A 13,013-nucleotide genomic window follows, 5' to 3' on the forward strand; every position below is an offset into this window, starting at 1 on the left:
ATTTAGCTGGTGTAACAAATATATTTCTCTGGACTGTAAACTTTTTTAGGTCATTTTCAAACTCAGATGCACATTTTCCAAATAAAACTGTCCACGAAGGTCTTAGTTACCATTCCACCTTAAACATTCACTGTTCTCCTTCACACAGACGTGTTTTATTAGTCCATTAGTATGTTTTTAAATGTAAACACTGAAGATGTTTGCTGAACCATGCATAAGCGTGACGTTTTAAACTCGTGCACATTCCCGTTATATGATACAATCTATAAACTCATGCATGGTGAACATTAATGTGCGTGAAGGTCATTAATCTGTGCAGATATTCACAGCAGTCGGATTTTGGCCGTTTTTTTGGTAAATTCTCCTCTCGAGGAAAAACGACTTCAGCTCTCCTCTTTTTCCCCACCGTCCTTTAAAACGGTTAAAAGTGTGCTTTTCCAGTAAATACCGCATTGGCCCGAATATAAGACAGTGTTTTTTGCATTGAAATAAGACTGGAAAAGTGGGCGTCGTCTTACATTCGGGGTCTAGACGTTATACCCATCACACCGCTAGATGGCGCCAGATAAAGCGATAAATAAAAATTCGAAATGTCGAGAAGAAAGTCGAAACATCGGAATTAATGTTGAAATACTATTTTGAGAAAAAAGTTGAAATATCAAGATTAATGTTGAAATGCAATTTTGAGAAAAAAGTCGAAATGTCGAGATTAATGTTGAAGTACAATTTCAAGAATAAAGTCGAAATTTCGGGAATGAAGTCGAAATTTCGGGAATAAAGTCGAAATTTCAAATATAAAGTTAAAATAAATTTCGATTTTTTTCTCGAAGTGCATAATGGAAAAAAAAATTCTCTTCCGTAAAAGCGAACTCCTGTCACGAAGAAGAAAAATTAAAATAGCAGTAAGAAAGAAAAGAGAAATAAATAGAAGAAAAAAGAGATAACAGAAAATGGAGAAACAATCTGGAGAAAAGTGGGTGGAAGATCGGCAGGTGAATCGGCAGCTCAGGAAAAGTTATGATGCAAAACTTTCTCTCCATTATATTGTTATAATCATTTGCTTCAGATGTACTGTATAAAAAGTTGAATTTGGTGTTCAAAAAGTCTTTTTTTCAAACTGTATTCTTGAAAAAAAGGGGGTGTCTTATATTCAGGGTCGTCTTATATTCGGGCCAATGCGGTAATTGAATTTCCGAGTTAATCGAGGCGTCCGATTGAAAGAAGTCGTGGTAAAAGCACCAGGGAGAGTCTCCCGCCGCGGAACTGGGCGGTATGTTGGCTAGCGCTGATCCGGCGGGCCGGAGCCGGTCCTGAACCGCGACGCTAACGGTCCCGGCATCAGTGAAACCCGTCTAGTTCCGGTCCAGGTCGTTTATATTCTTCTCTTCGTCAACAAACCCCACATTCCTACCCTGCCTTTAATCACAGCCAAGAAGAGCCGAGTTTAATAACGTTCAGCTACTTCTGGATAAAAAATGGCCGCCGGTTTGTTTACGTGATCATTTCAAGGCAGATAAAGTCACGGTTCATCCGTGGGTTTTCTGACAAACAGATAAATATAGTCGACCTCGGACTAAAGCCGTAGAAAACACGACTTTCAAAAAACTTTCATACATCCGTGCGCTAAAATAACAATAAAAAAATAACAATAAAAAATAATGAAAATGAAGTAAATGAACGGCGAAGTTCAGACCCGCAACGTCCGACAGGAAGTTAGTCGGGTTCATTTATGGCACGCGAGGAAGAGGGGGGTGGAAAAGCTAACACCTGATAAAAGGCTGATAAAAGTCTCTTGGCGGCGGGAACGCAGGTGACGCTGCACCCGGTTTCCGTGACGACGGTTTTCACCGATGACTCAGATTTGACACAAAGCACCTTTAACTTGTGACGGAGAAGTTAGAAAGTAAACAGAAGAAGAACTGCAGTCCTGCCGTGTCCCCCCCCCCCGGTGGTCCAGGGGTCCGGGTACCAGGGGTCCGGGTTCCGGTCTCAGCCGCCCTCCTTTCCCGGGCCCCGCGGCTCTAATCCAATCAGCTTCCAGGATCCGGGTGGTTGCTAGGCAGCAGACTGACCAGGACGCAGCAAACTCCCACGCAGCCATCCGGCGCCGGGTCATCGGGTCCCCACGGGTCACCAAGGATCCCCAAGGGTCACCACGGGTCACCACGGGTCACCGCGGGTCCCCAGGGTCACCACGGGTCACCACGGGTCACCGCGGATCCCCACGGGTCCCCACGGGTCACCGCGGGTCCCCAGGGTCACCACGGGTCACCACGGGTCACCATGGGTCACCATGGGTCACCACGGTCACCACGGGTCCCCACGGGTCACCACGGGTCCCCACGGGTCCCCAAGCGCCTCGCTCTACACCGTTGCACCTGTTGGGGACAGAAAGGCCTGATGGGTAAATGAGAGGAGACAGAAGCAGAACCGATGTATATGTGTATGTGTATATAAAGCCCAAAATGGCTTAGCTCCGCAGTATTTACAAGACCTGATAGTGCCTTATGTTCCTGGCAGAGCTCTCCGCTCTCAGAGTGCAGGTTTACTCGTAGTTCCTAGAGTATCTAAATGTAGATTTGGAGGGCGGGCGTTCTGCTATCAGGCACCATTACTATGGAACCAACTTCCAATCTGGGTTAAGGAGGCTGACACCACCTCCACCTTTAAAACTAAACTTAAAACCTTTCTGTTTAGTAAAGCCTATAGTTAGTGTTTAGTAAACCTCTAGCTGGTGTTGGTAAATCTCTAGGTAGTGTAAACTCTAGTGTGTCAGAGTCAGTAGTCATAGTTGCAGCTATAGAACAAGACTATAATAGTTAGTCTCAAATATAGCTTGGTGGTAGATATGCTGCTATAGGCTTATGCTGCAGGGGGGACCGACATGATCCGCTGGGCGGTTACTCTCACCCTTCTTCTCCTCTCCTCTTCCCTGCTTCTCTTCTCCATTACCATTTTTATTCATTATAAATATCTCATAGCTATCGTTTTTGTCCATCGTTCCTGTAGTTTCTTGTGCCGGCCCCCCTTTTTTCTCTTTTGTGCATGTTTGCAGGCTGGAGCCTCGGGAGCTGCGTTCTGGCCTGTGGTCCCGGTCCCCGGGCTGCAACGATTCGTTGACGTTGTCGAGAAATATCGATCAATCAAAATTGTCCACAATGAATTCCATTGTCGACAATTGTCGCCAGACGTGTTTTTCCAACGGAGTGAGGCGTCTCACTTCAATACAATCTCTGCCGAGAGTCGCGCATGCACGATAGCGTCTCTGCTGAGCGGTAGCGGGCAAAACAAAAATGACGGCGTCCTGTGCAGCAGCTGCGCGTAATAAAACTTCAAAAGTTTGGGAGCCTTTTAGCCTTGATACGGAGAATAAAAAGATGACTTGCAAGGTTTGCAAAGCAGAGCTTGCTTATTACCGGACCTCGTCGGTAATAACGAGCATTTGAAGAGAAAGCACGTCGGAGTGTTGAACGAAACGGACTTGCCTTGGTAAGACATTAAGCCTATTTTGGCTTTAAAAGAGAGCTTTAACGTTATGCCTGACTGTGCCTGACAAAAGTATTTTAAATTCAATGCATGCAGTCCGAAGAAGTTGAATAAAATATGTGCCCATCTTTCTCGTCTTTATTATCATTTGCCACATAATTAAAGCAACCTCATACTAAATTTAAGAATAAATTACTAATTATTCAATTAGTCGACTAATCGTTTCAATAGTCGGTGACTAGTCGACTATTAAAATAGTCGTTAGTAGTCGCCCTACTTCCCAACCATCAATACCTGGATGAGCAGAAATGTTCTCAAACTCAACGGCATTAAAACCGAGGCTCGTCTCATCGGCTCCAAATCCCCCTCACCAAGTCACAACCCTCTCCTGCTCCACCATCGTCATCTAATCCAGAATCACGGCAAACACTTTCATTGCTATGCTGACGATACGCAGCTCTATTTGTCTATGAAGCCGGATGAAACAGAACCGTTAGTTAAACTTCAGGCATGTCTTAGGGACATCACGGACTGCATGTCCGGAAATGTTTTGCTTCTAAATTCAGATATCGTCTTCATTCTTATAGTTTCTTGTGCTGGCCCCCTTTTTCTCTTTTGTGTATGTTTGCAGGCCGGAGCTTCAGGAGCTGCATGCTGGCATCACCCCCAGTCCACCAGTCCACTACCAGTTCACTACCAGTCCACTACCACTAAAACAGACAGACTCCATCATATCATTCAAAACCCAACTTAAAACCCACCAGTTCAAACTCTAACTGGACACTGTGCTCTACCCTCCACCAGTTTGTTCTATTCATTGGTCTATTGACTTTGTTTCTGCTGTCTGTTGCTGCTTTTTGTATTGTATTTCTGCTTTTGTATTTGTTAGAAAGCCCACACTGTTATATACCACACACCGCAGCCACTTGCCCCTCCTCCTGTGTCACCAGTATGGATGGGCGGTATGGACTAAAAAATGTATCACACGATCATTTCTGGCATTTATCCCGAAAATGATAAAAATGACAATAAAAAAAATACCAATTCAACTCCACCTTTGTAACTATAAATCTATCACCACATTCAGTCTTTGGAGCCAAAACACTGCTCTAAAAGATACTAAATACTAAACTACACCAATTAAATTGAATTAATAAAAACCAATTAAATGAGTTACACCTGTACTGCAAAACTGGAATAACTCAGATCAACATGTTTGTTACACAAAAACGTATAAACGGGAATTTATACTTCTTTCTTTCTTTCTTTCTTTCTTTCTTTCTTTCTTTCTTTCTTTCTTTCTTTCTTTCTTTCTTTCTTTCTTTCTTTCTTTCTTTCTTTCTTTCTTTCAGGCTCATATCTTTCTTTCTTTCTTTCTTTCTTTCTTTCTTTCTTTCTTTTTATCATTTTTACCGCGAGATGACAAATTCTTACCGTGGGGAATGTTTTGGACGGTATATCGTGAACGGTAAAATATCACCCATTCCTAGTCACCAGCCTGATGTCTCCCCTGATTCCCTGATTGTTTCCACCTGCGTCTCCTCCTCATGGGTATTTAGTCTTTGCTAAATGCTAAATAAACAAGTCTGTCTTGTTGCCAGAGTATCTGGTCCTAGCGAGTACATCCAGCCGTCACAGCCTTGACCAAGAAGCTTCGCCCCCTTGTCAAGTTTGTATTTCTATGTTTTTGTAATCCCTCTGAAGAAGAGTGAGTGACCTTGTTTTCTGATAACGTTTCTGGTTAGACATAAGAAGTAGTTTTGATTCCCTTTCTTGTTTCCTCCCTTTTGGAGCGCCTTTTGTTCCTTTATAGTCCTGACTAGTGTAGCTTAGTTTTTTACTCTTGTCAGCTTCGTTTTTGAGTATTTGATTTTGATATTTATATAAGTATTTAGATCAGTGTGGCGTTTCTCCTCTGGTTGGAGTTATTTTTAGTTTCGTTTCTTTCTTCTGGGTTTTGTCACCGCGCCTTTTGGTGACGTCTAGTTTTTCGTAGCCTGTTTGTTTGTCACCCTGTCTTGAGAGATCCAAGAACATCTAAATAAAAACCTGTCGTTACCGATCTCGGTCGGCATCTGAGTCCTCCTTTAAACGCAGGTCTGACATATATATATATATATATATATATATATATATATACCTTACCTGACTTGGGTTCCTGGTTACAGATGAAATCCCGGCTAAACGAATAGCAGGTCGAGCTGCTTCTCTCTACAACCAAGAATCTCCCAAGCCAACAATTAAAGACCACCGTGCTGTCCATAAACCAGTTCCATAATGTGTGTTTGTGTCACTTGTAAGGCAACCTTGGGTGACCTGAAAGGCGCCTCTAAAAAAATGAATGATGTCTCAGGTCACATGACCCGGGTCACATGACCGCCACTCGGAGCTGCTCTGGTCAGAACAGGGAGCTGATTGTTGGGAGTCGCTCATTTCCTGTCAATCAAACCCCCCGTTAGCTCGGACCACATTCATGACATTCCTGTCTGCAGACACAGAACCAACGAGTCTGCAGTCCACAAGTTCAAAGCTCTGGATACCAAACAATTACACACACGGCTCCTCAATACCGTCACTCCTTCATCCAGAGCTACTCTCCCTTTACCGTCACTCCTTCATCCAGAGCTTCCACCACAACAAACTTTATGCAAATGAGCAGCAGCGACGCCGAGGCAGCGTCCAATCACAGACCGGGATTCCCGAAGCAAGAACCCTCAATGCATCCCACTGCTGCTTCCACCTGCCTGCGGTCCCCCACCCCCCTCTGGTCATCCCGCTGCTGCTTCCACCTGCAGCTTTATATAGATATGTGTAGACTATATACACTGTTCTCTCCAGTTCTGCAGTACAGCTTGAAGCCCCGCCCCCTGCAGTTTTCAGTGTGAATCCAGGGTTAGGCGTCCAGTAAGGTACGTACCGGTCTGGACCTGGTTCTGGTTCTGGGGGTCTACGTACCGTTCTGGGGTCCACAGGCCAGGCTGTAGGACGTCCAGAGATTCACGGCCATCAAGAACGTGGCGATGAACCCGAAAACCTGCAAACAAACAGACACAGAACCAGGTGAGACCAGAACCGGACCAGAACCGGACCCCCCGAGGTCACGTGACCCGGCTCACCCACCGATGCCACGATCAGCGCCGACACTCCGCCGCTCTTGGCCGCGGCCACGATGGAGGCGATGAAGACGAGGACGGCCCCGACGGAGTAGTGGAAGAACTCCTGCAACGACAGAGACCGGGTCAGAACCAGACCAGAACCAGACCAGACCAGACCAGAACCAGACCAGACCCCGGTGGTCTGTAGAGGACCTGCAGGTCTGGATCAGAATCAGCTTTATTGGCCGAGTTAGACGTGGGCTGAGCTGGAAAAATCCTGTAATTTTCAAAAACTGCTGCCTCGTATACAAAATCCATCACAGCTTAGCTTAGCATAGCCTAGCTTAGCTTACCTGTAGTGCACTAGTCCCTGATTTACCTGTAGTGCATGTAGTTCCTGATCTACCTGTAGTGCACTAGTCCCTGATTTACCTGTAGTGCATGTAGTCCCTGATTTACCTGTAGTGCATGTAGTCCCTGATTTACCTGTAGTGCATGTAGTCCCTGATTTACCTGTAGTGCACTAGTCCCTGATTTACCTGTAGTGCATGTAGTCCCTGATTTACCTGTAGTGCATGTAGTCCCTGATTTACCTGTAGTGCATGTAGTCCCTGATCTACCTGTAGTGCATGTAGTCCCTGATTTACCTGTAGTGCATGTAGTCCCTGATTTACCTGTAGTGCACTAGTCCCTCATTTACCTGTAGTGAATATAGTCCCTGATTTACCTGTAGTGCATGTAGTCCCTGATTTACCTGTAGTGCATGTAGTCCCTGATTTACCTGTAGTGCACTAGTCCCTCATTTACCTGTAGTGAATATAGTCCCTGATTTACCTGTAGTGCATGTAGTCCCTGATTTACCTGTAGTGAATGTAGTCCCTGATTTACCTGTAGTGCATGTAGTCCCTGATTTACCTGTAGTGCACTAGTCCCTGATTTACCTGTAGTGCATGTAGTCCCTGATTTACCTGTAGTGAATGTAGTCCCTGATTTACCTGTAGTGCATGTAGTCCCTGATTTACCTGTAGTGCATGTAGTCCCTGATTTACCTGTAGTGCACTAGTCCCTGATTTACCTGTAGTGCACTACTCCCTGATTTACCTGTAGTGCACTAGTCCCTGATTTACCTGTAGTAAACTAGTCCCTGATTTACCTGTAGTGAATATAGTCCCTGATTTACCTGTAGTGCACTAGTCCCTGATTTACCTGTAGTGCATGTAGTCCCTGATTTACCTGTAGTGCATGTAGTCCCTGATTTACCTGTAGTGCATGTAGTCCCTGATTTACCTGTAGTGCACTAGTCCCTGATTTACCTGTAGTGCACTAGTCTCTGATTTACCTGTAGTGCACTAGTCCCTGATCTACCTGTAGTGCATGTAGTCCCTGATTTACCTGTAGTGCACTAGTCCCTGATTTACCTGTAGTGCACTAGTCTCTGATTTACCTGTAGTGCACTAGTCCCTGATTTACCTGTAGTGCACTAGTCCCTGATTTACCTGTAGTGCATGTAGTCCCTGATTTACCTGTAGTGAATATAGTCCCTGATTTACCTGTAGTGCATGTAGTCCCTGATTTACCTGTAGTGCACTAGTCCCTGATTTACCTGTAGTGCATGTAGTCCCTGATTTACCTGTAGTGCACTAGTCCCTGATTTACCTGTAGTGCATGTAGTCCCCGATTTACCTATAGTGAACTAGTCCCTGATTTACCTGTAGTGAATGTAGTCCCTGATTTACCTGTAGTGCATGTAGTCCCTGATTTACCTGTAGTGCATGTAGTCCCTGATTTACCTGTAGTGCATGTAGTCCCTGATTTACCTGTAGTGCATGTAGTCCCTGATTTACCTGTAGTGCACTAGTCCCTGATTTACCTGTAGTGCACTAGTCCCTGATTTACCTGTAGTGCACTAGTCCCTGATTTACCTGTAGTGCATGTAGTCCCTGATTTACCTGTAGTGCATGTAGTCCCTGATTTACCTGTAGTGCATGTAGTCCCTGATTTACCTGTAGTGCATGTAGTCCCTGATTTACCTGTAGTGCATGTAGTCCCTGATTTACCTGTAGTGCATGTAGTCCCTGATTTACCTGTAGTGCATGTAGTCCCTGATTTACCTGTAGTGCACTAGTCCCTGATTTACCTGTAGTGAATATAGTCCCTGATTTACCTGTAGTGATTATAGTCCCTGATTTACCTGTAGTGCACGTAGTCCCTGATTTACCTGTAGTGATTATAGTCCCTGATTTACCTGTAGTGCACTAGTCCCTGATTTACCTGCAGTGCATGTAGTCCCTGATTTACCTGTAGTGCATGTAGTCCCTGATTTACCTGTAGTGCACTAGTCCCTGATTTACCTGTAGTGCATGTAGTCCCTGATTTACCTGTAGTGCACTAGTCCCTGATTTACCTGTAGTGCATGTAGTCCCTGATTTACCTGTAGTGCACTAGTCCCTGATTTACCTGTAGTGCATGTAGTCCCTACAGCTTATAAATGGGTGGTTGAGAAAACACCGGTCCGGCCGGTGGAAACCAGTCTCCGTCTGGACTCACCGTGAGCGGCCAGTTGATGCAGCGCATCCGCTCCTGCAGCCGGAACAGATGCATGAGCAGGAAGACGAGGAACGCCACGAAGAACCAGAGCAGAACCACCTCGAAAAACTGGAACGCCGCCCAGCTGGGCCACCCACGGGCGCAGCGCACGCACAGGAAGGCCACGAGCAGGGCGAGCTACGAGGGGGGGAGAGAGAGAGGTGGTGATGTCATCACAGCAGGGAGTGACGTCATCACAGCAGGAAGTGACATCATCACACCAGGAAGCTCCTGCTCGCTGCCTGAAGGAGCTCAAATTATTTCTGTTATTAACGATTCTGAAGGTCCCCCCCCGGGCCTCCGGGCCCCCCAGCCCCGGCCCCCCAGGGCCCCCCTTCACAAAAACACATTAAAAAAGACACAAGATGACCAAATAAAATAAGAGTAAGATAAGAGACGCAAATGAAAAGACAAAAATGGCAAAAACTGCAAGTTTTGAGTTAATATCTTTTTTTTTTTTTTTTAGAATAATTTTGGGTGATTTTGGTGTTTTTTTTCTTCCAAACAACTATAAAAAAAGAGATGCAAAAAATCAATAAATGTCAGAAACTGGAAGAAAAAACACCAAAATCACCCCAAATTATTCTCAAAAATAAAAATAGACAAAACTGAAAAATTACCAATAAAAAAACCATATTAATTCAAAACTTTGCAAATAACTATAAAAAAGAGATGCAAAAAAACTATAAGTGTCAAAAACTGGAAGAAAAAAACCCAAAATCACCCAGAATTATTCTAAAAAATAAAAATACAAAAATTACCACGATATTAACTCAAAACTTTGCAAAAAGCTTTAAAAAGAGATGCAAAAAAACAATAAAAACACAAATAACACAAATATGTAAGAAAAAAAAAACAAAGTCACAAGAAGAAATGTGAATTTAAAAAAAGAAAGACCTAAAAAGAGAAACGACGGAAGAGGAAATGAAAACACACGTTTAACAAACTATCACGAGGTTTAACTACGCAAAAATGCTGAAAACAAATGCAGAAGACCAGAAATGGGCATTAAATGAATATACACGCACTAGATTAGTAAAAACACCATGTAGATGAGATATAAAAACATAAAAACAACCACAGAAACTTCACCGACCACAAAACACAACCAGACTCCTAAAAAGGACAATAATTCACCACCGAGAGCGAGAGAGGAGACAAAGAGACACGGGACAAAAACACATTATTAAACACACACAAGAGGATCAGGACTGGGGAGGCCCCGGGGGGGCCAGGGGGCCCCGGAGGGGTTAATCTGCATCACGCATCAGTATTGATCAGTATTGATCGAGTTACAAATACAAATTCAGGTTATTGTTTTACTGTTTCTCCCACTCTAGCAACCGACACCCCCACTCTAGATTTGACAAAAAAAGTGATTTCCAGTCCTCGCTTGAGTGCTCATATCTTGAAAAGTGTACATCCTAGGAAGAAACTGTTTCAGGTTTGGAGAGAGAAGAGAAGTTTTCCTCCGTTTTGAAGTTTGAATGACAGTTCTACGTGCAAGTATGAGAAAGTTAGGTGACTTTTTTTACTTTTTCCCATCCACTTTGAATGGGTTTTTTGGCCGTTTTTTTGGGAATAGCTTTGGGAATTTTTTTTAAATTCGCTTCTTGTGACTTTGGTGTTTTTTTTCTTAATTTTTTGTGTTATTTGTGTTTTTATTGTTTTTTTGCATCTCTTTTTTAAAGTTATTTGCAAAGTTTTGAGTTAATATTGTTTATTTCGTTGTTTTCTTTGTGTGCTTTGTTTATTTTTATTTTTTAGAATAATTTGAGGTGATTTGGGTTTTTTTCTTCCAGTTTTTGACATTTATTGTTTTTTGCATCTCTTTTTTATAGTTATGTGCAAAGTTTTGAGTCCCTGGGGGGGGCCGGGGGGGGCCCCGGGGGGCCCCGGAGGGCGAACAGGGGCCCTGGTCTCACAGAACTACGTCAGGATAGAAAATTCTTGTTCATAAAAATCAATACTTTTCTGTTTCTCTGCCTTTCTAACACGATCAATACCGATTAATACCGATCAATACTGATCAATACTGATCAATACGGATCAATACTGATGCGTGATGCAGATTAACCCCCTGGAAGTCACTGAAACCCTGTTGAGCTGCATTTTGCAATAACGGTGCATTTTGTAATAAAGGTCCAAAATGTAATAACTTTTTCATTTCATTTTGTAATAAATTTTGCCTCATTATGTAATAAGTTATTGCATTTTGAGAAGATTATTATAAAATGCACTTTTTATTTTCTAGGAAATGTAATAACATGGTGCATTATGTAATAAAACCTATTATTGTTGTTTGTTTAACAATGAATTTATACAAGAGTGACTTTTGTTGTTTTTTATGCAATTTCCCTAAGAGCTATGTAGCCCAATAAATCTATGTATAAAACTCCAAATATAACTTTAGTTGCCTATTTGAAGTTTGGAATTATATAGGCCAATAACAAACAAATAAACTCTGCTTTAGAATTGTTATTACATAATGCACCATGTTATTACATTTTCTAGAGAATAAAAAAAGTTGCAATTGCATTTTGTAATAATCTTCTCAAAATGTAATAACTTATTACATAACGCGGCGAAATTTATTACAAAATGCGTTGGGGTAGTTTATTACAAAATGCGGCTTTATTATCAATCAAATGTTATTTTATAGCACCTTTCATCCAGGTACATGAAATACAAAGTGCTTAACATTTTGACTGAAAAATAAGCATAAAAAAAAACAAAAATAAAAACTGGGAGACCAATTAAGTTAATTCAAATGAAATAATGATAAAAGTTTAAGAATTAGGGCTAAAAAATAATCAGTCCACAACAATAAACTATAACAATAATAAAAACATTACAAGAAATAGATAAATAAATAAAACAAATACCTCTAAAAAAATGTTAAACAGAATAAAACTATAGAATTTGATGCTACATAAAAGCCAGACCAAAGAAATGAGTTTTTAGTTTAAAAATGTCCACATTTCCATCTTATTACAAAATGAAATGACAAAGTTATTCCATTTTGGACGTTTATTACTAAATGAAATAAAGTTATTCCATTTTGGACGTTTATTCCTAAATGAAATGACAAAGTTATTCCATTTTGGACGTTTATTAATAAATGAAATAAAGTTATTCCATTTTGGACGTTTATTCAAGTTATTCCATTTTGGACGTTTATTACTAATGTTTATTATAAATGTATTAGTAAATGCGGCCCCCCAGCCCCAGGGCGGCCCCCGGGCCTCGGCGGGCCCAGGGCGGGGCCCCACCCACCCCCGCCCCCCCCGGTCCCCCCCGGTTCTCACCAGCTGTCCCAGCTTCAGCAGGCCGGGGATGGTCCTCACGTAGCCCGGGTTGAGGACTCCGTCCCCGGGGGAGCGGGTGGAGGTCTGGCCGCTGATCACGGTGTGGGACATGGAGGCGGTGGAGGAGAAAGTGCTGCGGGAGGAGAGAGAAGGTGGAGCAGCGGAGACTGAACCTCCACCCGGAGCTGCTGCTGCTGCTGCAGGAAAACAAGCTGCAGCCGCTGCAGCATGCACTTCCGGGACCGACTTCACAATAAAAGCCCGGGACGTTTTATGCAGTGATGTTGGATGTGGTGTTGTTGTTGTCAGACTCTAGCAGTTCTAGTTTTAGTTTAGTCTTTTCAGCTATCATGTTAGTTTTTATTAGTTAGTTAGTTAGTTAATCTTTATTTCGGTCAATTACAGTATAAGCATAAAAATCAATAAGCAAGATAAACATTTACAGGTTTTTCTTTGGTCAACTTGGTGATTATTTTGACGGAAAAGGTCTGGACTTGAAGCAGAAAGATGATCTTGCCCTTTTAACATAATAGAATAT

General features: G+C 42.7%; 1 protein-coding gene across 1 annotated transcript; it reads right to left on the reverse strand.

The window, feature by feature from the left end:
* Positions 1 to 977: 977 nt before the first annotated feature.
* On the reverse strand, positions 978 to 12,682 carry cmtm7 (CKLF-like MARVEL transmembrane domain containing 7). The gene is made up of 5 exons (XM_061718598.1): positions 12,476 to 12,682; positions 9,129 to 9,305; positions 6,607 to 6,705; positions 6,442 to 6,520; positions 978 to 2,378 (listed from the first exon to the last, which is right to left on the reverse strand). Exons 1-5 carry the CDS (start codon positions 12,584 to 12,586, stop codon positions 2,365 to 2,367), a joined length of 480 nt encoding a protein of 159 aa, XP_061574582.1. The 5' UTR covers positions 12,587 to 12,682; the 3' UTR covers positions 978 to 2,364.
* Positions 12,683 to 13,013: the final 331 nt, after the last annotated feature.

This window comes from Cololabis saira, chromosome 3 (assembly GCF_033807715.1).
Source record: "Cololabis saira isolate AMF1-May2022 chromosome 3, fColSai1.1, whole genome shotgun sequence".
NCBI lineage: Eukaryota > Metazoa > Chordata > Actinopteri > Beloniformes > Belonidae > Cololabis > Cololabis saira.

Coding starts and splice junctions, on each gene's coding strand:
- cmtm7 (XM_061718598.1), bottom strand. CDS start 12,586: ATGTCCCACACCGTGATCAGCGGCCAGACCTCCACCCGCTCCCCCGGG. Junction 6,706..9,128: donor GCATCAACTGGCCGCTCACG/GTGAGTCCAGAC, acceptor CTGTCGTTGCAG/GAGTTCTTCCACTACTCCGT. Junction 6,521..6,606: donor CGGCGCTGATCGTGGCATCG/GTGGGTGAGCCG, acceptor GTTTGTTTGCAG/GTTTTCGGGTTCATCGCCAC.